This window comes from Rattus norvegicus, chromosome 14 (assembly GCF_036323735.1).
Source record: "Rattus norvegicus strain BN/NHsdMcwi chromosome 14, GRCr8, whole genome shotgun sequence".
In the NCBI taxonomy this organism is placed as follows: Eukaryota; Metazoa; Chordata; class Mammalia; order Rodentia; family Muridae; genus Rattus; species Rattus norvegicus.
The window spans coordinates 77,544,243-77,570,118 of NC_086032.1; the positions used below are offsets into that span (position 1 = coordinate 77,544,243).

Consider the following 25,876-nt stretch of genomic DNA (forward strand, 5'->3'; position numbering starts at 1 on the left):
ATAGAGTCACAGGGCCAGCGAGGGCCTGTGATACAGGGATGATGTAAGTATTGGAAAGATCACCTGTTAGGAACTGGGTGAGCCTTTCTCCCAACCGTATTTCCATGTCAGCATTGTCCAACAGAGGGTCAGTGAGTTGTGAATTCCTTTGCTTTCTAGGTTTCATTCTGGTTCCACAGCCCCTTCCAATGCTCAGTTTATTTGTAGACTGTGTGGTCATCCTTTTTTCCTGGCCATTTATACCCTGCTATCAGTGACAGCTCTGACAGAACTGAGGCTCCTTGCTTCTTAGAGACAAAGAAAGTAACAGGGGCTTCCCCACTGGGAGGTCTAGGAGCTAATTGCTGGGGAACTCCAGAAAAGGCATGTGGGGACATGAACTACTAGTGTGGCTTGTTAGCCAGTGTCTCAAAAATTCCCTAGTTCTGACAGAAAACAGCTGTCTCTGCCATGAAGTTTTCACCTCGCAGGGAGAACAAAGAGACCTGGTCTCCTGTGTAAACAAATAGAAACTATTTATTTACAACCTGGGCAAGAGGTGCAGGGGACAGACACAGCTTCTCTTGGAAGTCAGAGCAGAATGTGAGCTCTTATTCCTGCAAACCTACGTTGGGAAAAAGACAACCCATGTGAGCACCATCCGAGATTGCAGTTTAAACACGGAGCAAGGTACCGTCAGCCTGGAGCTTTCGGAACAGAAAAGGCAGACTGGAGCGCTGACTCGGTGTAAGGAGACTCTGCCTCCTGACCGTGTCCGCATAGAAGATACTTAGTGACCTGCAGCACAGACCTGGATGCCACCCTGACAAAGAGTCACCTTTGGGGTCCAACGGGCTCCTCGCTTGCAGAAAGAAGTCACTTCACACAGCTATCCCAAGCAGGGAGTTTTCCTTCTTATTTGGTGGGAAGCTGCTTCTTTGTAACAGACAAAGAGACTGAGAGGAACCTCACTGGCTCATTGGGAACCCCATTTGGCTACCTTAAGCAGGACTCGTAAGCAGTGGGAGTGTTCAGATCCTCTGTCAACCTCTGTTCTGTCTCCCCAGCAGGTGTTTGTGGAGATTTAACGACCTAGTGATGTTAATTACCCAGTATACCTTGGTACCTGGTGGTCAGCACTGTACAAGCCCCATCTATCTAACCTCAGCAAGACTCCCACCCAGAGAGGCCTGCTGTGGTCTCAGAACAGCACCCTTCAAGGGCTTAGCATCCTTTAAACACTATGTGGCTGGGCCCGGCCTGGTTACTATCTACCAGACAATAAGGCTGCAGGTTTGCCGGCTGAAATGCTTATCCACACCATGACGCATGCTGAAGAGAGATAATGAATACAGTTACTGTGGAGTAGGGGGGGCAAAATGTAACCAGAGAGACCTGGCCGCATAGGCTGAGGAACAGAGCGCAGAAGACAATGTCAGCATATAAGTAGCTTGTCTCCACGGAAGCTGTGCGTGAAGCTCAGGCATGGAGGACACAGGTGGGAAGAGCGAAGGGGAGTTCAAGATTGACAGCTAAGCTGGCTCATCTGTGAGCCACACTGCTGTTGGCAATAGTGTGAACAGGGCGGAGAAGGGAGGCTGAGTCATCACTGAATCCCACCACGTCATAGGGCAGTCAGGGAACTTCCATGGAGGTCCCTGAGAGCTTTGCTTGGTACATGGTACAATGCCGTACCTCAGATGTATGCAGGGAAGCAACAGAGAAGTGATAACAAGCAGATATAAGCCTGGGTATCACCTGCTTCCGGGTGCTGCTACAAGGAGAGACCCTGGTATAAGAGGTCCAACTCCAGTGCTGAGAATATTTGGAGCCGAGGCTGGTAATGAGATGATCTACAATGTGATTCTAGACACTAGCAACAGCACACTGAATGGTACCTACCTCGGAGGCCATGATGCAAGGAGTTCCCTATCAGTAGAAGGCGAGGCTTGGAGACCCAGTCAGGACCATGTTGCCCTCTTAGCTTGACTACCAACAACTTCTCTGTGTGTTCCCTCTTGTCTTTGTCTCCAGCCAGCACCTTTTGGCGACTGTAAGCAAAAATATTGGGGTATAGAGAGGCTAAATCAATGAAGGAAGACGGCCTGGAATGCCCCATAGAGAGAGGCTCCCGTGCAGAACCAAGGACTGCTGTGGGCACCACTGGAGCAGGGCTCCACCTAATGAGGAGGCTGCTGACTATCTCAGTGAAGCAGGCAGACCATAGGGCCTGGAGTCAGAGTTGGGTGACAGAGCCCAGGAGGTGATTCTGCTCTTTCCTGGGTCTGTTATCAGGGGGTTCCAGCTTTCTTGTCTTTTCCCAGACTTACTGTCTCTGTGGAGATCAGTACCTGGGGGGAGGAGGGGTTGAATTCTGAGGCTTTGGAGTCTCAAGTTGCCTGAAGACCGGTTATTCTGAGTAAAAAGAATACACAGGCATACATAGGATCCAGTGGTTTGCCAGCCATACTCTAGCAGGTGATATGGCGGGCCCACACCAGTTCTCTCCCGTTTTATGCTTCCATTTCACAGCAAATTGCCTTTTTCTTAAAAAAAAAAAATGAGTTTCCCGGAATAAAGACATAACTGCACTCTGCAACAAGCCACCCAGTTTCCTGCTGCTGGAAACCACTCTTGCCAGCAGGCCTCGCAATCACCGTACCCTGTAAAGAGAGCAGCTTCTGAGTCAGGGCGTCCTAAGGACAATGGAACAATGCACTAGTGGAATCCGTCACTGTGAGCGGATGCATTACAGGCCTTAACACTCGCTGTTTAACTTGGAGGAAGGCCTGTGCCTCCATGCCCACCCAAACAGGGGAGGGCTAAACCTCGGGCTCCCGAGTTAGGAGTACCTCAGTGTAGTGCCCCAGGGTAACTTTAAATGTACATGCCTCCTACATCTGAAGGTTAAAGTTCTCATGATTAGCGATGGGTCATGGCATAGTCAACAAAGCACTATGAACATGAGAACGGAGTAGGATCCCTAAAATCTGTTAAAGAAATGGGTACAGCAGCAAACACCTATAACTCCAGGGCTAGGGAGGCAAAAACTGGAGGGAACAGAAACTCTCTAGCCAGCCAGTCTAACCCATTTGGTGAGATCCGGGTTGAGTAAGAGAGTCTGTCTCAAAATAACTAAGTAGAGGGTGAATGACACTCAATGTCCACTTCTGGCCTACACACAGATGCACACATGACCATGTATATACATGCATGCATATACACTCACAAGCATGGATTCTATAGGTTTCTTCCTAGCATTCATACAGCACCAACACATGGCCAATAGGGTAGTGATCCTGTCTGATCACTCACAGACCTGTTCAGCCAAGACAGAGAGAGGTGGTGGCTGATCTCCCAGTAGATGGAGTGTATGACCTTGTCACTAGTGGCTGCTCAGTGGCAAGTGTCAGTACTCCAGCCTGTGACCATAGCTGCTGAGTGAGTCCTGCCTCTTCCACTCACAGACAAAATACCTCAGCCTCCTATGGCCAAGAGAGTCCCTCCATGCCCTCTTCTTGCACTGCCCTGCTGAGAGAGAACAGTTCACAGTATCTTTAAAGGAATCTGGATCAGTTCCCATACTCACACAGTCCTTGAACAAGAGGGTGCTGCCTCCACCAAGACCTTCTCTCTGATTCTGGCATTGTCCTTTGTTGCAGAGGCCATATGAAATCCACTCGGCCACACCCGTCGACGAGATCCTCAACATGTTCAAGGTGGAACGTGTCCACTACTCCTCCACGTGGTGTGAGGGGATGGTGGACCTGCTGAAGAAGGTAAAGGTTGGGCAGCTGTGTAGAAGGCTAGTGCAGCCACACCCAGAAATGAATGTGACCATGGTGACATACACAGATTACAAAGCCCAGCACAGTCAGGCATGTGACAGCCTGGCCCAGACTCTTCCCTGTTCACGGCAAGTTCCTATTAGACAGAAATATCCATTGCATGTGGTTGCTGGTGTTAGGAACTACTCCTAGTAGAATGTATGCTGTGGTCCTGACCACTGCATGTATAGAGTTAAGATGTTCCTGCGATGATAGTGACAGTACCAACAAGAAGGGTGTCCCATTCCTCTTTAGCACATGTGAGGTCCTTACTAATCCTGTTGGGCCTCACCCCAGACCTATGATGAAAGTGGGGGTCTCCTCTTGCTCCCAGGAAACAACAGCCAATCTCAGGAGGTCTCAGCATGGCAGCCTGAGTTTGGACCCACAACACCCACCTAAAAGTCCGAGTTCAGCAGTATGCCACACTTGGAAGGAAGAGATAGAAGGACTCCTAAGCTTACTGGTCAATCTAGCTAAATCCATGAGCTCCAGGTTCAGTGAGAGACCCTACCACTAAACATAAGATAGAGAGCAATTGAGGAAGACATGGAAACCACTGATCTTCACATACTCATGCACACACATCTACACATATGCATACACATCTACACATATGCATACACATCTACACATATGCATACATATCTACATATTTGCACACATATCTATACATATGCACATACATCTACACATATGCATACACAAACACAGAAAATGCAAAGTATTGGCCTATAGCTATTCTTTTTTAATTAATCAATAACTTTAGTGTGTATGGGTGCTTTTTCTGCATGTATGTATGTATACCACATATGTGGCCTGGTGTCTGTGGAGGTTTTTGAGCTACTATGAGAGTCCTGGGACCCAAATCTGGGGTCTTGTACAAGGAAAGCCCTTAACCATTGAGACACCAGCCCCATTATAGCTGTTTTTAAACTCTAGCTCCATTAGCAGAAACTGGCCTTCAAGAGAAGCTAAAAGTGGACCACTCAGTTAGGATGCAGAGATCACCTTGTAACTCCTAGGGGAAAATTCTGTTTAATTCTTGTGAAACCGAGTCATAAGTCCTCTGATGAGGCAGCCAGCCTGTTCTTTCCAATCAAAGCGTTCGTGAACATCAGAGAGAGGCTGCTTATCAGAGGGCTAAAAACTTAGTCTCTCCCCAAGAGTAGCTTGCCAGATGACCTTAGAGAAGAGAGTCAACCTTGTACTCGCTCCCTGTTATAGCAGTTACATTTAATATTCCAGAGAGAACCCAGATGGGGTAGGACACTGCCTGGCATAGCATAAGTACTGAGTGAGGCAACATGTTCCAAGTCCATGCTCATTCCTATGGGGTGCACCATTCACATTGTGCCTTTGCCCCCTGACTGCAGCTGCTGACCAAGGACCCCGAGATCCGTCTGTCCAGCCTCCGTGACATCCAGAGCATGACCTACCTGGCTGACATGAACTGGGATGCAGTGTTCAATAAGGCGCTGATGCCTGGCTTTGTGCCCAATGTGAGTCGTATCATCCCTTTCAATGGGTCCCCTCCTGGTATTAAGCCTGACCCCTGCCACTGATTGGTGAACTCCCTGAAGGTCACCGAAGTAAGTCACCAACAGGCTTACAGTTCACTGAGATCCAGGGTGTGTGGACCAGGCTTCCAAGGCGTGCTTCTTGTAGTGGAGCCCTGAGCTGTTGAGCATCCCTGGCTTCTCCTGCCCCTCTGCACAGGTGTCAAGGACTGTGTTAGTGCAGATGATGATTGGCCGCAGGGAGCCTGCCATCCATTGGGAGCTCATCCTCACTGGACTAGAAGGCACCAGAGGTCCTTGGTTTGCTACTGTCACATGAGTCAGGGCTGAGTGTGGGCTCTGCACTGGCATTGTTCTTAGAGCCTCCCATGAGGCTCCTGGAAGCTTCATACCAGCCAGAGAGTGGATCTTGTTAGTATTCTGAGTGAGGTTAAATAATTTTCCCAAGATGATCTGGGACGAGGCCAGCAGAGCTTGAACTCGTGCAAGACAGGATCCATGGCCTGCATTTGAGTGGATGAATCAATGGATGACAGGCTACTTGGGGAGATGTGAGCCTGAGTTCAAGCTTTTCCTTGGGAGAGGGAAAATACCAAGGTCAAATGTGCACAACAGGGTAGGGATGCTTGGCGAATCTCAGGAAGTCAAGAATGATAGAAGGAGCTAGGGTCCTTCTATCACAGTAGAACTCTACAAACAGAACAGAGATCAATGTGTGTATGGGTGCCACTGAAGGGCACCGGGGAGCCCCAAATTTCCTCCTCCATTTTCTCATGTCAGCCTCATTACCCTCACCTAATAACTGTGGAAAGTGAGTCTTGCAAAGGTTTTGTGACTTATGTTATAAGAGTCCTACCTAGAGAACCCCATCTTCCTCTCACTCTCTGACTGTATTAACACTCACCAGCTTTGAGACAATGTGACATCCTGGCCAAATTGGCATGATCAGCAGACCCTAGCTTGTGACTTAGGTTTGAAGCTGGCAGGCCTGTGGTGGTACCCAGACCGCGACACAGCTGAGAAGATACTTTTCCTTAAAGGGACAGACACTGGAAGCTTAGCGGGTCTGTCTCAGTGAATCCTAGTAACTGAGGCTATGCATCTCACACAAGGGTGGACACAGGGCAGAGGTCACATATAATCCAAAGTTAACCAACTGAGGTGAGTGTCCAGAGGCCAGGCTGTCTGTCTTGGATGGAGGCTGCACCTGGCCTTGTTTCTCTTGACTGGGAGCCTCATAGGCCAGGGACATGGAAAACAGAAAGGACCACAGTACTCTGTAAAAAGCATAAGGTAGTTCTTTGGAAGACAGGCATTCCCATTACCCCAAGTCTCTATAAGTGAGGATGCCAGCCCTTGACCAGAGAACAGCAACACTGTGATTCCCTGTGTGGCTACAGAACTACTGATGCCATAGTCACAGGGCTGCGTGGCTGATAGGTGGGCCATCAAGATGCCAGCCATCAAGGATTAGGAACCCTGATGTGAGGGCCTAGGCCTGTAAGTCAGGGTGGGTAAAGCTATAAGCCTCTAGCAGGACCTGTCTTGAGGGTGGACAGTTCCAGCTGTGGAAAGGAACTGGTAACCAGGAGATGGTAACCAGGAACTGGGCAGATGTTGATCACAAATGTTGTTTAGGTAGAGGGAGGAAGCTCTCTGTGAGTCTATGGCCATGGCGCTAGTGCTACATAGTAAGACACTGTCTCTGCCAAGGTTACCTCAAAAGTTCATTAATTAAACTTCAAATTAAATTATAAAAATATCATAAGAAAAATAATAGCAAGTGATTGCATCTATAATGAAATAATTAGTAAAAATAAAGTACAACTGCATGTATGAACAGTACAGGATTTAGATTCATGCTTTCCAAACTGGGTTGTGACTCCATTGGGGTTAAAATGACCCTTTTACAGGGATCACCTAGGATTATCAGAAAACACAGATATTTACATTACAATTCATTACAGTAGCAAAATTACAATTATGATGTAGCAATGAAAATAATTCTATGATTGGGGTTCACTACAGCATGAAGAAGTGTATTAAAGGGCTGAAACATTGGAAGGCTGAGAACCCCAGAGCTAGATGCAGGGAGTTAACAGGGTGTGGTTGCCCAGCTGGTACTGGGTCTCTGATTGGATGGTGTGTGTGCTAAGGGTGCATTGATTCTATCATCAGACAGAACACGAGGCATCCCAGGGTGACAGCTAACAGTCACTGCCACATGTGACGGTGCCTGGGCTATGTGTAGAGGATGCACATCCAGTCACGGACAAAATAACCACAAAACATGTTTTTCTTTCTACCTCCATTCAGAAGGGGAGACTGAACTGTGACCCCACATTTGAACTTGAAGAGATGATTCTAGAATCCAAGCCGCTTCACAAAAAGAAGAAGAGGTTGGCCAAGCATAGGTCCAGAGACAGCACGAAGGACAGCTGTCCCCTGGTGAGCTCTCAGGGGACGGTACTGTGGGAAAGAAGGGAGGTGTGGAGGCTGGTTCCCTCTTGTTCAAAGGTGCACTTCAGCCCACAGCCTTCACCTTCCTCCCTCTGTGTCCTTGGGGAAGTAGTGCTAAGAACCCACTAGATGCCAATCCCATAGATCCTCACACTCCTTGTATAGAACGGTTTTGTACTGGGTATAAAACCCAGGTACAGCCTCCATATGCTTCAAATTGCTTTGGGATTACTCCACTACTTGACACAGCACAAATGCTGTGTGTAACATAGGTGGTGGGCATTGATGTTCAACACAGACCTCACCAGTACAGGCCCAACTACAAAGTTCACAAGTAAGACATGCTGGAGGTTGACACTTAGCTGGGGCTGTGGGACACAGAGGAGGCTAAGGAGGGTGACTTGCATATCACTCCATTCTTGTGCATTTCGTGTAGCATTCAGTGTACTTCAAATTTTTATGTTTTGCTTTATGGACTCTTCTGGAACTTCTTTGTTTCTCCACATTTTCAGACTGCAGTTGGTTGGATCTGAGGTCACAGAGAGCTGACTTGTCTTAGTCAGGGTTTCTGTTCCTGCACAAACATCATGACCAAGAAGCAAGTTGGGGAGGAAAGGGTTTATTCGGCTTACACATTCACATTGCTGTTCATCACAAAGGAAGTCAGGACAGGAACTCAAGGAAGCAGTGACTGATGCAGAGGCCATGGAGGGATGTTTCTAACTGACTTGCTTCCCCTGCCTTGCTCGGCTTGTTTTCTTATAGAACCCAAGACTACCAGCCCAGGGATGGCACCATCCACAATGGGCTGGGTCTTCCCCCCTTGATCACTAGTTGAGAAAATGCCTTACAGCTGGGTCTCATGGAGGCATTTCCTCAACTGAGGCTCCTATTTCTGTGATAACTCCAGCTTGTGTCAAGTTGACACACCAAACCAGCCAGCCAGTACAACTGACTATAAAATGCCTCTAGCATATGAATGAACTGTTATAGTGCAGATATATGCAAGGATGACTAAAGAGGGAGTGCCCACTCTCCTACCATCCACACTGAGAACCCCAGAACAATACAGGGTACCCCAGTCCCTGTGCACCTTTTAGGAAGGATCTATCCTGCAGGAACCTGAAGCAGCTGGTCACATTGTGTTCACAGTCGGGACACACAGAGAGAGGAATGCTGGTGCCCTGCTCATTCTCTCCCTTTTATTCATTTTGGTATCCCAGCCCATGAGATGGTACCACCCACATTTAGAGTGGGCCTTTCCATCTCAATTAATTCAGTTTAGAATCTCCCTCACAGGTAAGCCCACAAGTTTGTCTCCTGAGTTGTTCTAAATCCTGTCATGTTGTCCTAGCCCCATTACTGACTGGCTGTTCTTCTCACATAGTCAAGCCTCTTAGTGTGGACCAACAACATTAATCAGAACTCTGGGATCTGAGAATCTTGCTTGACTTTTTCTCAGCCAATGAAATAAGCACAGTCTCACCACCTCCACCACCATTTAGAACTCCAAACCCACCCCTGGGCCAATCACATCCTGCTAACTTCCCTACCTCTCATTCTTGTGAAGGGTCTATGTGTGCACTCTGACCTTTGAACTAATCATTTCATCATGTGTCTCTCGTGTCACTAACCATCACACCATCCCAGTTCTTCTAGCTTTTTTAGGATTGCCCAGCTGACAACTCTATCCTTCCATCTTCCCCTCCAACTTCCTGTGGCCTGTCACTGGGTCTCTAACTCTGTGTTCTTTGTGCAAAGACACCTATCCCTGGCTTCAGTCCCCCACAACATTCCACCCTACCTCACCTTAACTTGATAATACCTGCAAAGACCTGGTCTCAGATCAGGCCATAGTAAGACACTCTGGCTTAAGGAATGAACATACTCTTTGGGGACAAAACTCAGTCCATAACAGCCCCTTTCCCCTATACTATACAGGTTTTTACATTTTTGCAGTTACCTTAATATAAACTTGATAATATAGGCCTTAATATAAACCTCTGATCCAAAAAAAGCTTATTGTGTTGTTCTTGTTTAAAAATAAATGAAACCATCTTGCCAGCCCCTCTAAGCACCACAGTGCAGTAATCCTAGAGGCTCACGGAGCATCATGTGTCATCTACACACAGTTTCTGGGGTATGTCCCTAAAACATTCTGTTCCTCCAAGGAGGCCTTGGCATGAATATCTTGATCTATACATCTCCTCCTCCATGCCCTGAAGCAGGCTTGAGCATCCCAACATGAGGGAGCCCAGACACAGAAACACTTCTGTCTCCTGACACAACTGCTGGGTCCAACCACTGAGCTTATCTCTAAATCCCGAGTGGCCCCAATTAAATAAACTAGTCACCCTCAGTGTCCCTCTGACTCATCCCCCTGTCCACTGCTCTGCCGTTTAGACCCCTCTCTGTACTCTTTGACAGAATGGACACTTGCAGCAGTGTTTGGAGACAGTGCGGAAGGAGTTCATCATATTCAACCGAGAGAAGTAAGTTCAGCTTGCCACACCCACACAGAACCTGGCTCCCAGGACTAAGGCACCCAGCAAAAGTGAACTCTGGGCTCTGTCACCTCTGGATTGAGCCTATTCCACAGGACCAAGCCCTTTAAGAGAAGTATAGTCATCCATAGACTCTGTCACACCTAGGCGGAGCCTATCCCCCAGGACTAAGGGTCCCAGGACAAAGTGGCCCAGCCTTACCAACAGTGAGTGATTGCAGCCCTGGTGCTGGAAGGGAGGACACAGTGAAACAATGCCCAGGCCTTGAAGGGAAGGATGTGTCTCGATTTGGAATTAGGATCTGTGTTCTAATGCTAAAAAGAAGTAGGCTCTGCTGCGTGTGTAGAATGATGTGGGAGCCCTCAGGAGCCCTTGAGGCAAAGCCCTTAGTCACTCTGAGCTTCCTTGTCAGCATGGCAAATGAGAATAATCCTTAGGATATAGAGTCTGTGGTGCAGGGCCCAGCAGAAGAGAATGTTCAGCAGAGAAGTGATAACTGCCGTTGTTGTTGTTGTTACCTGGGTCAAGGGATGCGGTGTGTGGGAGCCTCTGCCCATGGAGGCAGGTAAGGCATGGGATGGCGCAGGTCTGGGAGTAGCTCTACTTTCCCATCATCAGCCAGTGAAACAGTGAGAAAAGGAGCCTGTCGGAAGCTCAGCAGCTATGGACAGTGCACATCCATGGAGGTAGAAGGGCGGTAGTAGTGAGCACAGGGCATAAGCAAGGCATGGCCAGACTTCCTGGGTCCTTAGCAACAGCAACCAGGGCAACAGCCACTTCAAAGTATGAGACCTAGCTGGGGAAGATAACTCAGGGGCCCCGAAACAGCAGGAGGAAGTGTCCTGTAAAAATAAAGCTGGCTCTGAACGCTCTGTTTCCCTAAGAAGTCAGGACACAGGTCAGCTACATTTGGGTCTCCATCACAGGAAATTGAAGTATGATGTGCAGAGGGCAGCTGATCCCAGCATGCTCATCGCAGCCAAGCAAGGATACAGAAAATGCAGCCCTCAGAAAGGACGTGAAAGTTGGTCTAGGCCAGGCACCATGGTCAGTTCTTTATAGTCAGTCATCTCCGCCTGCTTCAGCATTAATGCTCAGTACAGGCTCAGTGTGTGTGTGTGTGTGTGTGTGTGTGTGTGTGTGTGTGTGTGTGTGTGTGTGGCTGTGGCTGTGGCTGTGTCTGTGTGTCTGTATGTTCTGTATGTTTGTGTCTGTGGGTGTCTGTGTCTGTTCACTAAGTATTGACTATGTGCCTGGAATTACAAAAGCATATTAAAATGTAGTGTGATAAATCCTACCAACCAAGCAACCAAAAGCAGTGCCTGGTTGTCTTTTGATATCTACTATAATTTACTACAACGGACCAAGTCAAAATGGTATCTTTTTAAATACACTTTACATCCTGATTGCAGCCCCTCCCTCCGCTCTTCCAAGTCACTCCCTCACATCCCCTGCCCCATCCATTCTTCCTTTTCCCTCAAAGAGAAGATGCCCCACCATGGGTACCAACCTGCCCTAGCACATCAAATAGTAGCAGGATTAAGCATATCATGTCCCACTGAAGGCAGCCCAGCTAGGGGAAAAGGATCCAAAGGCAGGCAACAGAGTCAGGAGACAGCCCCTGTTCATTATTAGAGGACTCACATGAAGACCAAGCTGCACATCTACTACATACATGCAGAGGTCTAGGTCCAGTCCATGCATGCTCTTTGGTTGGTGGTGCAGTCTCTGTGAGCCCCCATTGGCCCAGATTAGTTGACTCTTTCGGTCTTCTTGTGGTGTCCTTTACCCCTCCAGCTCCCTCAATCCCTGACTCTTCCACAAGACTCCCCAGGCTCAATGGTGGTTTTGATAAATAATCTTAGTTGACAATTTGATGAGATCTAGAATCATTTGGGAGACAGGTCTCTGAGCATGCCTGTTGGGATTATCCATCAGGCATTAATTGGTTAGGAAGACCCTCTCTCTATGGGTAGCAACATTCCTTGTCCTGAATTATAGAAGTAGAAAAAGGGAGTGTCTAGGTAGCTTGCATTTACCTCTCTCCTTCTTGGCTGTGGATTGACATGACCAGCTCCCTGAAGCTCTGGCCACTGTGACTCCCATGCTGTGATGGACTGCTCCTGGAACTGTGGGTCCAATAAACCCTTCATCCCTTAAGTTGCTTTTGTCAAAGTGCTTTAAGGCATGGCAACAGGAAAAGGAGCTGAGACTTCACCAACGGGAAAGTGTAATCGGGATATAAAGTGAATTAAAAAATATATAGTTTTCCATCTCCAACAAGATAACCGTGGCTTGATTTGGTACATGGCTTTCTGAAACCTCCTAGTCATATCAACTCTGCTTTGAGGGCATGTGTGCCTGCCCCCCCCCTTTGTATTATCTTTAGAGATGCATGGCAGTCCATGTCACCTTTGTCTGAAATGTTTGGGACCATAGGGTTGGACACATGGGGTCTTTCTGACTTCGGTGAGCCATGACTGAGTTGTAGAGTTTAAAGTGATCACATCTGTCACTTGGGATTCTCACAACACTGATAGTTAAAACGATGGGTTATGGACTATGAGCAGGATTCCCTGAAGCAAGCCTGTAGGACACTGGCAACTTCCCCTGTGAGATCTCCACATTGCTTTCCTGACTAACTGGCTGTTATTTTATTCTCAGGCTTCCTAGAAAGAAGCCATAGATTGCCTGACAGCCCCTGTGGTGAGTTATCACGAAAGCCCCTCTGGAAAAGGGTAACCCACATTCACAGGGAAGAAGCTAATGTGAAAACAGAGAGATACTGCCATAGCCCAGGGGGCACTGAGGGATGCCTGCTGCCAAGGAGAGTGGGGGAAGTCAGGGAGCAGCTCCCAGAGAGTTCCGAACTTCAGACCTCGTGAACATAGTGAGAACATAAGATGAACACAGCCATCTGCCTTTCCTCAGGACTATTTGAGGAAAAAGTGAGATGGAGCCCAGGGGCTGATTAGTGCCGGGGACAGAAAATGATGAGAGAGTATTTCATGTCAGAAGAAATAGCCCTGTGACAGACAACCTTGGCTGCCTCACTGAACCCAGAGAACATACTGCCAGCAACAGTATCCAGAAAGCACAATGGGAAGGGCACCAAGCAGGGAAGGTCAAAAACAGAGCCTGATATGTACTGAGATCCACTATAGGCAAAAGGAATGGAGGAGAGACCAGGAAGGCCGCGGGTGGCTCACTTTTAGTTGGACACCAAGTAGTTGCACCTGAGGAATTCAGTGGCTCCCAGATACAGTCTTGGGATATAGAGACCTGGGGTTTGGTGAGATTAGCTGGGGCTCCCCAGAGGAGGTGAGAATTTTCCTGAAGAGTTTTGAGTTACCCCCCAACAAGTCTTTGGTTTCTCATCCTGATACCTGCCCTCCATCTCCAACCAGATAACCGTGGCTTGATTTGGTACATGGCTTCTGAAACCTCCTAGTCATATCAACTCTGCTTTGAGGGCCTGTGTGCCTGTCTGCCCCTTTGTATTATCTTTAGAGATACATGACAGTCCATGTCACCTTGGTCTGAAATGCTTGGGACCACAGGGTTAGACACATGGGGTCTTTCTGACTTTGGTGAGCCATGGCTGAGCTGCAGAGTTTAAAGTGATTGCATCTGTCACTTGGGATTCTCCAAACACTGGTAGCTAAAACGATGGGTTAGCTGAGAAATTGATCATTTCCTGTCATAGAAATAGACAAACCATCTACATGGGTAACAGTCAACTCTTCCTACTGTATATATGCAATTCCTCATTCACTCCTAAGTTATACATGTTTGGGCTGTGGGCTAGGCCTGCAAGTGAGCAGGCCCTTGGGCCCCACTGCAGTGGTCTTAGCTCTGGGCCCTGCTCATAGATACTAGGAGATAATTTCTCACAGTGAGGGTTCCCTACTCGCTCTCTGTCCTACTCTCTGATCCCTTCAACTGAGATCCTGGAAAAATGGGTAAGATGAGGAGAACAGGGGATGAGTGGATGAATGGATGGAGGTTAGACTGTGCGAACAGATATTGATGATGGATGGGTAGGTAATAGATTGATACATTATGTATAGATAGATGATTGGTGTGTGCATAATGCATATATGTATGTATGCATGCCTGGGTGGATTGTAGGGTGAGTGCTCATGTCAGTAGATGGAGTGGAGAATGAATGAATAACTGGAGGGACAGACTAGATGGGTTAATATGTTGTCAGGGGTGGATGGAAGGTGGGTGATGGGTGAAGGATATATTGATATGTGAATGGAGAATAAATATAGGTAGGTATATAGGTGGGAGTGTACATGAAGTAGGATGACAGACAGATATGAGAGTGGACAGACAAACAGATGGTACAGTATTTGAATGTGGCCATAGATACCTTATAAATAAATCTATAAATAATCACATTAAAATTGAATAGATAGGGAACGTTTCTGTGGATTTATAGATGGATGTGGGATATATCTGTGAATGGATGAATGACGAATGGATGGATGGACAGATGGAGAGATGGATGGACGGATTGATGGATGGATAAGTTTGTGAGTAGAAAGATGGGAGCTCAGCTGTGGTGGGGAAAGCACAGGCTTCAGAGCATCCCAGAAGAAAAGCCCTCCTGTTGCCAGTCCTGGTGGATGGAGAAAGAGCAGGGAACAGGAGCCCCCAAGTCACTGTCCTATGAAACAGTGCTGTGTCACTGAGCACTCGCACTGGTGCACACTCACACTCACACTCACACCCAGCTGCCATCTGGCTGAGGTGCACGTTCTGAGGCTCTAGTCTTAAGGTCAGCCACAGTGCCCTGAGCATGACAGACACAAGCAGGTGACCCCTCTCTCTTATTTTTTTTAATAAAAGGACTTTCATGTGAATGATAACTATAGTGTGCGGCCACCTGCTCTGCCCTGTTTGACAGAAATGTTATTATAGGTTAGGTCAATTCTACCTGGCACCTGAAGCCTGTGTCTTCCTGAATGAGATGGAACTAGTAATAATCTAGAGATTGATCATGTGTCTTCCTCAATCACTTCCTGAACTTACATTATTGACTGAGTCACCTTCCCGCCACCCCCATTTGTATTTTAAAAGACAAGTTCTTGCTATGTAGCCTTGACTTGCCTGAAACTATATAACCTGGTCTAACCTCAAAAGTGTGATGCTCCTGCCTCTGCCTTCCAACAGTTAGAATTACTAATATGTACCACCATCCTATGCTAGTGTGTCTAAGCCTGGAGAGACTTGAGGTCCTGGAAAGGGGGGATGCCTTCAGGAAAGAGGGGGAGCACCCATTCAGAGGCAAGGGGGAGGAGGAATGGGATGGGGACTGTGGGAGGGGATTACCAGGAGGGGATAATGGCTGGGATGTAAATTAATTTTAAAGAAGTATTATGATTTCCAGACTCACACCAGTGACTTCCCTTACACCTTTCTGATTCCATTGCCTCCCCCATACCACAAGCCTCACTGTGGCTAAAGAAACAGTCTCAGAAACTCTAAACAGCTTAACCAAGGTGACGTGAGAGGTGAGAGGCTGGGTTTTGGATGGGTTCTCTGCTGCCCCCTAAATGTCTCTGTTCTTCCTCTGGCCAACAAGTGGCAGCTGTGGTGCAGTGAGTGACCCTGAATTTGAAGATCAAAGACAGAGGGAAATGGACACCTTCCACCCTGCAGCAGGTGGTCAGCTGCCAAGAGATGCAGCGTCCAGACTCTAACACCCTTAGCATGGCTTGTCATGGACTGTTTCATCTGGCTGCAGATTATGAAGATATTTGTTTGTGGTATTTTTTTGACCACTGCCTATCTACTCTACACCATAAACTCTATGAGGACAGGGGCTGCCTTGCCTTCCAGCATAGCCCCTTTCCCGGACGCATGGCTACTGCTCTGTCCATGGGTATAAACAGATAGAATGGTGCATGGGTTCACCAACCAACTCTCCTAGCTGTGACACCGAGCAAATTATGTCTGGGATGCTTTATAAATATCACAGGGATTGACAAGGTTGGAGTTATTATCTCCATTTTATAGTCAGAGAAACTGAGGCTCTGTGTATTAAGTCGCTCACCCTGGCACACCCAGGTTGAGCACTGGGGACTCCCAGAGAGCCATGCATTCCTGGGGAAGTCAGGTTCCGGTCTCTCACCAGTATGCAGCTGCATGCAGCCCGCCCCCACTAACCAAGTCTACGTTTTGCTTGTTGCAGACTCAGGAGGCAGCAGGGACATGATGGTCAGCTCTCAGACCTGGATGGCCGAGTAGGAAACCAGACCTCGAGCAAGGTGCAAGACGGTCGAAACAACAACATCCTGACCCATACATGCCCTCGAGGCTGCAGCAGCTAAGCTCGCCTGCCCAGATGGCACCCAGAACCCCTCCTCTGTCCCCTGATGGGCCCCGTCTCACCCCTAAAACATCAGATGCAGAAAGAGCTCTGGTCCCTGTTTCCAGCTGATTTGCTGTGTGACCTTGAGCAAATCACACATTCTCTGTGCCTCAGTTTTCTGCATCTGTGGAAGGGGTTAAACAGATCTCTGTCCCGTCTCCAGTCATGCATTTGTGAGAATCTGGTTGGACTGCAAATATGTAAACTCCTGGGCATTGATCTAGTGTTTATACATGTAAAATGTCTCAATATTTGAAGCATCCTCCCTAGCCCCCTAAACAATTTAAACCATGAAAACATTGCAGTTTGGCCCATTCTAGCTTGTTTGATGGTATTTCCAACATAAATAGCTGACATGTTTGCCCTTCCTGTGAGACTCCCAGGTCCTAAAATAACCAGGAAGAGTCATCCACAGACTTCCTGGCCATCTGGAATGGTGCAGCCTAAATACCAAACCCAGGGGTTCCTGCTGCAGACATGCTTTTCCCTGACTCATGGAAAGCTGCTCCCACCTTCGGGTTTCAGCCATCACCAGCTCTCACAGTATCCCCACATCCCTGTGCTGGATGGCACGCAGGTGCCTCTGGCCATTCCCCTTCCCACTGAATGTCATGAGGTCCCAGGGAAGACTCATCCTGCAGCAGAACCTCCATCCCCACCATCCTTCCAGGTTTTCCTTCCCAGGAAGAATTTAAAATAGTCCAGCCTGTCATGCAAAGGCTCCCTGGCAGGGCAGTCAGAGCTTTCTGTTGATACCTTAAGAAGCCTTGGTGCTTAAAGTCTATTGGCGACAGAAACAGAGTCACCCAAGAAGCAAAGCATTTTGTGCCCTGGTCAGGGACTAGCTGACCCTTGAGCTGAGGATGCTGAGGTTAGCAAAGAAAGCCAGTTACTGGTTACCAGCTGCAGCCAAGACTGGAAGACCTCTGCAAGTCATGTGATTGCTCAAAGGTCAACTTCCTCATTTTCAAACAGGAAGGAGAAGGATGGCCTTGCAGAGTTGTTACGGGGCTTGATAAGATCCCACATATCACACAGCGATGACTGACAGCCAGCAGCCATTGGCCATCACTCTTATCCTCTTCTTTCTCCTCTTCCTTCTCCTCCTCCTCCTCCTCCTCCTCCTCCTCCTCCTCCTCCTCCTCAGCACCACCACCACCACCTTCTCCTCCCTTTTCTTCTCCATCCCTCCTCCTCCTCCTCTTCCTCCTCCTCCACCTCCTCCTCCTCCTCCTCCTCTTTTTCCTCCTCATATTTATCCTCACCACCATCATGATCACCATCATCCTCTGTTGGAAGTACTTTCTTGTTTTGGCGACATAGCAGGTTCGTTTTCTGTGGGCCAAGGATCCTCCAAGTTTACAGTTTGTTTCTTCTTCTTACCTGGCGCCTCTGAGGTCTGGACATCCCTGCTGAGATCAACTGTCTTCGCTTTGGCATCTGTTTCCATTTCCCACTTTCTCACCATGATTCGCGTCTGTCAGTGTCATTTCTTGAGAGACATTTTGATGTAGAGAAGGTTTTACACTTTTCAAATAACAGCATTGTACACCCCCCCTAACCGAGTCCCCCCTCTATGTCTATCTCCTGCCCACTCGACTGTCTCCAAGCCCTGTCTGTCCTTCCTGTCCTCCAGAAACCCCCAGCTGCTCTTCTCTACACTGTGACCTGGAAGCATTGCAATTTCTCCTTGGGGTGAGCTTGTGACTGAGAAGTGGTGGTGAAGGGGGAGTAGCAGGTGGGGAAACCTGATTGTTTGGCTCTGTTTAAGTCCATGTTCCTTGTTAAGAATAAATAAGCACTCGGATGTTCCTTGTAAACTGCTCTTAATTCAGGGATGGGTGGGATGGGCCTTCTTCTTATACATAAGGGGCTCCAAATTAATCAGAAGCAGAGATGGGGTGAAGAGATAAGGTAATCACCTTTCTGTCACTACAGCAAAACACCTGAGATAACTAAGAGAAAAGATTTCCTTTGGCTTCTTTCTTTAAGGCCCACGGGGAGAGGCAACCTATGGCAGGAGTGTGTGGTGAACTGACTTGCATTAGGAGCCAGGAATCAAAGAGTGACAAGGGGTCAGAGTCCTATTGTGCTCCCCCAGTGAGCTAAAGTTCTCCTTCAAGACTCACCTTTTAAATGTCTCTCTCCCTCTAAATATAATTCTAGCACCAAGCTTTTAGAACACAAACTTTTGGAGACATAAGATTCGAGATATAGCGGGTAGGATGCTATGCCAGTGACACACTGACTTTCCCCACAGATCAAATTGAGCTTGCCTATTTGAAGGCCTCCCCACTTGACTGTAATTTATATTACAACTATGTATTTGTAAAGAGAGAATCCATCCTTGAGAGTAGAAGTCCGGAACATGGTGCACATAGACAAAACATGCATTCTAATGTCCTCAAGGTGCCACCTGGACTTTACACACTTAGAAGCACTCATGGGCTTCTTGATTTTCTCACCACCTTCCGGTCTTCCTCTCCACTGGGATAAATTTCAGCTTCCATCTGTGCAGGGTACCACATCAGTTTTAAAGGTTATTACCACCTCTTCAGAGTTTCCTGGGACCCATGGCAACACTAATCCATGCCAGGCATGGCTCCTGTGTGGGTTTCCATGAAAATTTTCTGTAGCTTTCACAGAACTTGCTTGGTAAGGAGCAAGCAGCAGCTTTTTAATGAATGAGATAGAGGAACATAACACAAACTGGCTATGTCTACTTGCTTTGGGTGCCATCACTCAACATACTTCAAGTCTCCCCTGCATTTCCCAGGACTTTCTCTCTTCAATGTTATCAGTGACTGACTCTCTTCAGGACTATGTCTCCATGAGACTCAAGTTCCAAATGAACTTTCCCTTCTCTCTCATCCAACCTCCATTTCCAGACTGAATTATTTCAACCCAGCTTTGGCAGAAGAGCAATCAGATTAAACATATTATCCCTCTTTTAGTGTGAGGCCTGCCTGAGTAGACACAAAGAAACATCTGCTCATCCCAGACAGGACACTGACAACACAGTGAAAGAAGGATTCCATCAAAGTCCAGTTTGATGAACCAAGGAGGGAATTAGGGTTTCTTACAGATGTATGGGACACAAAGGTAGTTAGCTGTACCATGCAAAAGCCTAACACAGCATGAGTTCTGCTGTTTTGGAGTGCTCTTTATAATTGTAGCTGCTCAACAGATAGGAGAATCTCCTCTCTTTAGCAGTTTTTACTATTTAACCTCAGGAAAGAAAGGGGCTCTTGAATCTTGTAAGTTTCAGGAGCTTTCTAAGACTTGTGTGTTGTTTACTTCGTGGCACTTAAGGAACCTCCCTCAGGAATACAATGCTTCAGTTCTGAGGAAACTACTAGACAGCAACTTCTTATCCAGATGGTTTCAATTTCAACAAAGTAGATACTAAAAAAAAATGTTATTGCATTTGTGCTGAATATTACAACCTTTCTTGCAGTCAGACGAATATAGTCTAAGAGCTATTTATACAGTATTTATGCTGTGCCTGGAATTGTACTAGTGGAAAATTGTTCTACAGTTTGCCTCAACATGAGCAGAGCTATGTGCAGACTGGTGCCAATGTCTATAAAGAGCTAGAGCACCCTTGTGTTTTGGCATCTGAGGTTCCTGGAACCAATGCCTTGGAAACAGTCCCTTCAGATCCTGGGATGACTCTACATGCTCAAATAGGAGTTTGTGTTTAGATTCACCACAGTGTTTGAGATGCAGACACTAGGACAAGTGATGGCCTTGTCAGGGTTTTCCTGACTTCACTGAGGAAGCTAACGACCTTGTCAGTAAGTTAAACCCCATCTACCTTGTATGACAGTGCATTGGGCCCTTCCTGGTTGCCTAAAATCATTCTATTGTTATTTTCCCCAGAATCCTAAGAAATTAAAGGATTCTCTTATTGGACTGCAGGGACTGAGGAGTAAGGAATGAGAACCCCCAGAGAGCCCAGTGCTGGCCACAGGATTTTATCTCTTATTTTGTTGATATCATGACCCTAGACCATCTGTGGCTTTTATGTGTTTGCCTCCAGGTTTCGTTGAGGATACAGCCTTTCCTACTTTTCTCCTCATGGGGTTGGTTTGGGAACCATTAAGCCCCTTCCCAGCATCTACTCAGCATCATACAAAGCATCCCATATAGGTATTCTTGGTGTAGGTCAAGAAAGCATAGTGAACAGATTGGCTAGTGGCCAATCTAAGAGGACCAAGGCCATCTTCACACTCCCACCCTTACCCTATCCTGCAAGCCAGACCACTGCAATGTTCCTTCCATCCTGAGGCCACTTGTCATTGTAAACGGACTCATTCCTCATACCAAGAAAAGAGTTGCTTCTGGGAATGTTTCTGCTACTAAGGCCTGCATCCAAGCCACTGCCATCAGGGAAAGAATAACAACGGGGGGCGGGACTTGAGGCCTGGGAAGATTCCCAGAGACCACCTGCCACTGTCTAGCTCAGGCAGGCTGTAGACACACAGAGGCCTGCCTGTTGCCACACCACACAGTGCAGACAGTGGAGGTCACCCAGAGGCCCTCCAGCCACATGGCCCACCTGCAGTGGGAGCTACTACAATATACAAGCATGTGGTGGTCAGATGGGAGAGAGAAAAGAAGAGGAACCGTTTGTGCATTATAAAGATAGATGGAACTGGAGACAGGAAAGTGCAGAGGAATACCCAGTTGTAAGTGGCCAGCCCCACCACCCAAGGCCATGATGAAGTCCCAACCCAACCCTCTCAGGCCCATGTCTAGGTCTGGGCCTATGCAGTGGCAGGGATTGGATGTCAATGTCCCGCGCTCATCTTACCCCTAAAGAGCATGGGGGCTTCCCTGGTCTGGGCAGCCACTGGGGGCCACATGGATGTCTGGGGACTGAGCAGAACTGGCACTACCCCCTCGCTGGCTATAGCGCACTGTGGAGAGTTGGCCTCATGTTTCACTGGCTGCAGCACTTAGACTCGGTCTTACACCTCACTTGGACAGCACAGCTTGAGCTGACCCTGGTGGTAAGGGCACAGGTGAGCTGCCCTGAGGATGAGAGTGGGGCAGGGGGTAGGGGATGCTGGTCCTGCCATTGCTTTGCTGTGAGGTGGCATGGGGCCTGGAAGTGATGCCCTCTCCTCTTTGCCCCTCACGACCTGCAGCAATTGGCTGTGCTGGCTCAGCCCCTCACCAGCTGTGGCACTTGGGAGAGTGGGCTTTGCGTCTTGACTTGGTGGCACAGTAGAGCTGGCTCTGGAGGCATGTTTGTGGGTGAACCAGCCCTGAGGGTTGGCAAAGAGCTGGCTCTGCCTCCTGGGGACGGCAGCATTGGGTGGCCTAGCAGGAGCAGTGCTGGAGCGCTCGCTTTCATGGTGTGAATAAGAACAAGCCAGCAGGCTGGCCAGCTCAGCTGCCACCCAGGCCCAGATCCAGGGCTCTGAGTTTGCCTACCCTCAAATCGACACCAGCTGTGAATTGTTGGAGAGCATGAAAGGGACTGGTCCTGTGGATCCAAAGCTGCAGGATCTCCATGATATGGAGCAACAACAGGATAACCAGGAGGAGTCCTGGTGAGGATCCAATATTAATGGTGTCAGAGAAGTCAGAGACCTCGAATGAGAAAATGTTCAATGCAATGAACATTTGCAAGCAAAGTCGCATGGACAGAGAGGTGTACTGTGGAGTACACTATGATGCACTGTGACAGCTTCCACGATAAGATGGTTTCTATGGTTTGTTTTGCTTTGCTTATTTTATTCATTTCTTTGTGTCTTTTTATTTTGAGGGGAAGGTTGCAAGGGCAGAGGATAAATATAAGGGGACAGGGAGATGAGTGGGACTGGGGTACGGGATGTAAAACTCATAAAGAATCAATAAAAAGTAAAAAAAAAAACAGTTTGGGAAATAGCAGCAAAAGAGACATCCAAATGTCTATATTGTTATAAAAGCCACAACTTGGAACCTGCTCAGAGTCAAGTTGAAGCAGGAAACACAGAACCCAAGCCTTAGCAAAGGTCTCCATTCTTCCCAGAGCTTAAAACTCTGGGGTATGACAGAAGATAGGGACTCCCACTCTCACCCCTCGCTGCTGCTTCTTCTTCTTCTTCTTCTTCTTCTTCTTCTTCTTCTTCTTCTTCTTCTTCTTCTTCTTCTTCTTCTTCTTCTTCTTCTTCGTCGTCGTCGTCGTCGTCGTCGTCGTCGTCGTCGTCGTCTTCTTCTTCTTCGTCGTCTTCTTCTTCTTCTTTTCTTCTTCTTCTCCTCCTCCTCCTTCTCCTCCTCCTCCTCTTCTTCTTCCTCTTCTTCTTCTTCTCCTCTTCTTCTTTTCTTCTTCTTCTCCTCCTCCTCCTCCTTCTCCTCCTCCTCCTCTTCTTCTTCTCTTCTTCTTCTTCTTTTCTTCTTCTTCCCCTTCCCCTTCTCCTCTTCCTCTTCCTCCTCTTCCTCTTCCTCTTCTTCCTCCTGCTCCTCTTCCTACTCCTCCTCCTTCTTTTGCAAAACCTAAATTGAAGTTCTATTCTCTAAAACAAACAGGGTGGTGTGGGAGCTGAGACCAATTTCCTAATGGTAAGCATTATCAGAGCTTCCACCGAGAGATACATCACCCTGTCTCTGTCTGTCTGCCTGCCTGTCTGTCTGTCCCAACTTGACCAGTGCCGTGCTGTGAAACAAAACCCTCAGCCAGTTTTTCCTTCAAGGAAGAAGCCAAGCAACTAAGCACACTCCAACAATACAGCTGAAGTCAAAGAGGCCCCTGTGCTCCCCAGTGTGGCCCATTTCCAATAAAGGTAAAATATAGGTGTGGACTAATACACAAAAATCAATAGCCCCAAACAGGGTGCCAAGTGAGGCTCCCCAAAGGCATGGGGCAATTCAGAGTAGAGCAGAGACCTCTAAAAGATTGAATTTGTCTCCTCTGACTACTGCAACCAAAAAGCAATAGAACAAGCTATCTTAGAATGATGGAGGAGTGGGAAGAGTTTTGGAAACTAAAGGTTATTACCACCAACCTCCAATCCCATAAAAGGCCTGAAGGGATAAGGGAAAGAAATTGCAAAGACCCACCAGAAAAGGGACTAAGCCCAGTCTGACCAGGCAGTGGAGGCTCAAAAGAGCCCCGAGTTTACTACGAATAGAGAGGTGTGCTGAGTGCTTGTGGCACAGTGGTCCTGGCACACACAGAGGAGTCACGGCTAGTGAGACAGACTTAGTCAGGGTCCTCATTTCATAAAGGAGGACACTGAGACACCAGGACGAGGAATGACGTTTGAAGCTCCCACAGCTGCCGACTGGTGAGAACCAGCGGCAGACCTGGGTCTCTTCTCAATCCATCGCCACAGCCATACACATGGCCGCTTCTCCCTGGGTATCCTGGAGCCACTCAGTTCTGTAAATGGTCTTATTCACAGACAAGATGCCACTAAAACTTCTAGTAGCTTAATTTTAGAACCAAACCACATATATCAACTGCAGAATTTCTACCAATGCTTCATAAGCGAGGGAGGTGCAGCTGATAAGGGTTTAAAAAAAAAGAAGAAGAAGGAAGAAGTTTTTTAAGTGTTGCTCAGCCATTAGAGATTTCTCTGTTGGTTCGTTGGTGTCCAACTTCTTGAATTCTTTATATATTTTGGGCATTAGTCAGATGTAGTGTTGATGAATATCTTTTCCCAATCTGCAGGCTGCCATTTTGTCCTATTGACAGTGTCCTTTGCCTTACAGAAGCTTTTTAGTTTCATGAGGTCCCATTTATTTTTATTAATTGTTGATCTTAGCACCTGTGCATTGGTGTTCTGTTCAGGAAGTTGTCTCCTATACCAATAAAGTGGCTACCTCCTGTAGCCACGCAGGACCTCCAGTGGAGGGATAAGGACACTAGCCGAACCACTAAACTTAAAACCCAAAATGTCTTCTGCCTACAAGATGTGCAAGGTCAAAGATGGAGCAGAGACAGAGGAAGTGTCAACCAATGACAGGCCCAGCCTGAGACCTATTCCATGGGCAAGAATCAATCCCTGACATTATTAATGATGCTCTGCTATGCTTGCGGACAGGAGCCTATCATGACTGTCCTCTGAGAGGATCCATTCAGCATCTGACAGAAACAGATGCAGAGACCCAGAACCAAACTTTAGATGGAGCTGAGGGAACCTTGTGGCAGAGTTGGGGGAAGGATTCAGGAACCCAAAGGGAATAGAGACTCCACAAGAAGACCAACAGAATCAACTAACCTGGACCCTTGTGGGATCCCAGAGACTGAACCACCAACCAAAGAACTGGACCTAGGACATATGTTGCAGATGTGCAGCTTGGTCTTCATGCAGATCCTTCAACGACTGGAACGGAGCTGTCCCTGACTGTGTTGCTTTTCTGTGGATTCTGTTCCTCTAACTGGGCCACCTTGTCTGGCCTCAGTTGCAGAGGATGCTAACTTCTGGTTCGATCAAAGAGACTATATATTCATTGAATTTGGTGTTGAAGGCAGTAAAGATATTAATGCAAACTTTTTTTTTAAAAAAATCCAAACTTATTTTTGGTTGTCTTGAAGTGATAACTTAAATAAAGCTTTTAAATAAAGTTGATCTTTTCCCACTGTATTGATCCAAATGATTCCAGGCATGAAAGAATGAACAGATCAATTCTATTTTGTTTGCAAAAAGAATCTGGCCAACTGTGGCCAAGGTTAACAAAGAAAAGGGCAAGGGTTAATTGACTTAGTATGGGCTTCAATAATTGGAAAGACTGGGAGGATGATTCAGATGTAGATATGTCTAATTTTGACCATCTCTCTGAGAAGATGGATCACATGGACCACATTGCCATGATGCTAATCTAGATTTTTCCAGAAGTAGATGAAGCAGAAGATGATTCCCAAGACAGTGATGATTAAAAAAAAATCCCAGATCTGGAGCTAGGGATGTTGCCATTGCCTGGATTTTGAGAAAGAAATGTAAGTTCTGTAGAGTTTCATAATTAAGAATTGGATTGATAGTTGTACTTGTCTCCTTTAATCCATTTCAACTTTATTTTTTTTTTAAAAAAGGCTTTACTAAGGATTGATAATGTATCATTGTATGGGGTGATTTAAGACAGCTAAGGCACTATCTGTATGCATGAACATTTCCCATAATTCCACGAAGCAGCTGAGATCCTAGACAACTGAGAAAGCAGCTCTGATGAATAAATGCATCTCACCTAAGTCGTCTTTCTTCCTAACAGTTA

At 47.3% G+C, this 25,876-nt stretch overlaps 1 protein-coding gene and 1 pseudogene across 2 annotated transcripts in view; both read left to right on the forward strand.

Annotated features, from left to right (window-relative positions):
- The window catches only part of Stk32b (serine/threonine kinase 32B), a 262,047-nt gene extending 243,568 nt beyond the window's left edge, over positions 1-18,479 (forward strand). For both annotated transcript variants that reach the window (NM_001107224.3, XM_017599197.3), the window contains 5 exons: positions 3,642-3,758; positions 5,183-5,308; positions 7,643-7,774; positions 10,214-10,278; positions 16,493-18,479. In NM_001107224.3, the coding sequence (NP_001100694.1) occupies positions 3,642-3,758; positions 5,183-5,308; positions 7,643-7,774; positions 10,214-10,278; positions 16,493-16,631 (579 nt within the window). In that variant the 3' untranslated portion in view covers positions 16,632-18,479. The remainder of the gene's footprint in view (positions 1-3,641; positions 3,759-5,182; positions 5,309-7,642; positions 7,775-10,213; positions 10,279-16,492) is intronic.
- Positions 18,480-21,468: 2,989 nt separating this feature from the next.
- Positions 21,469-25,595, forward strand: Ptges3-ps1 (prostaglandin E synthase 3, pseudogene 1; annotated as a pseudogene).
- The last annotated feature ends 281 nt before the right edge of the window (positions 25,596-25,876 follow it).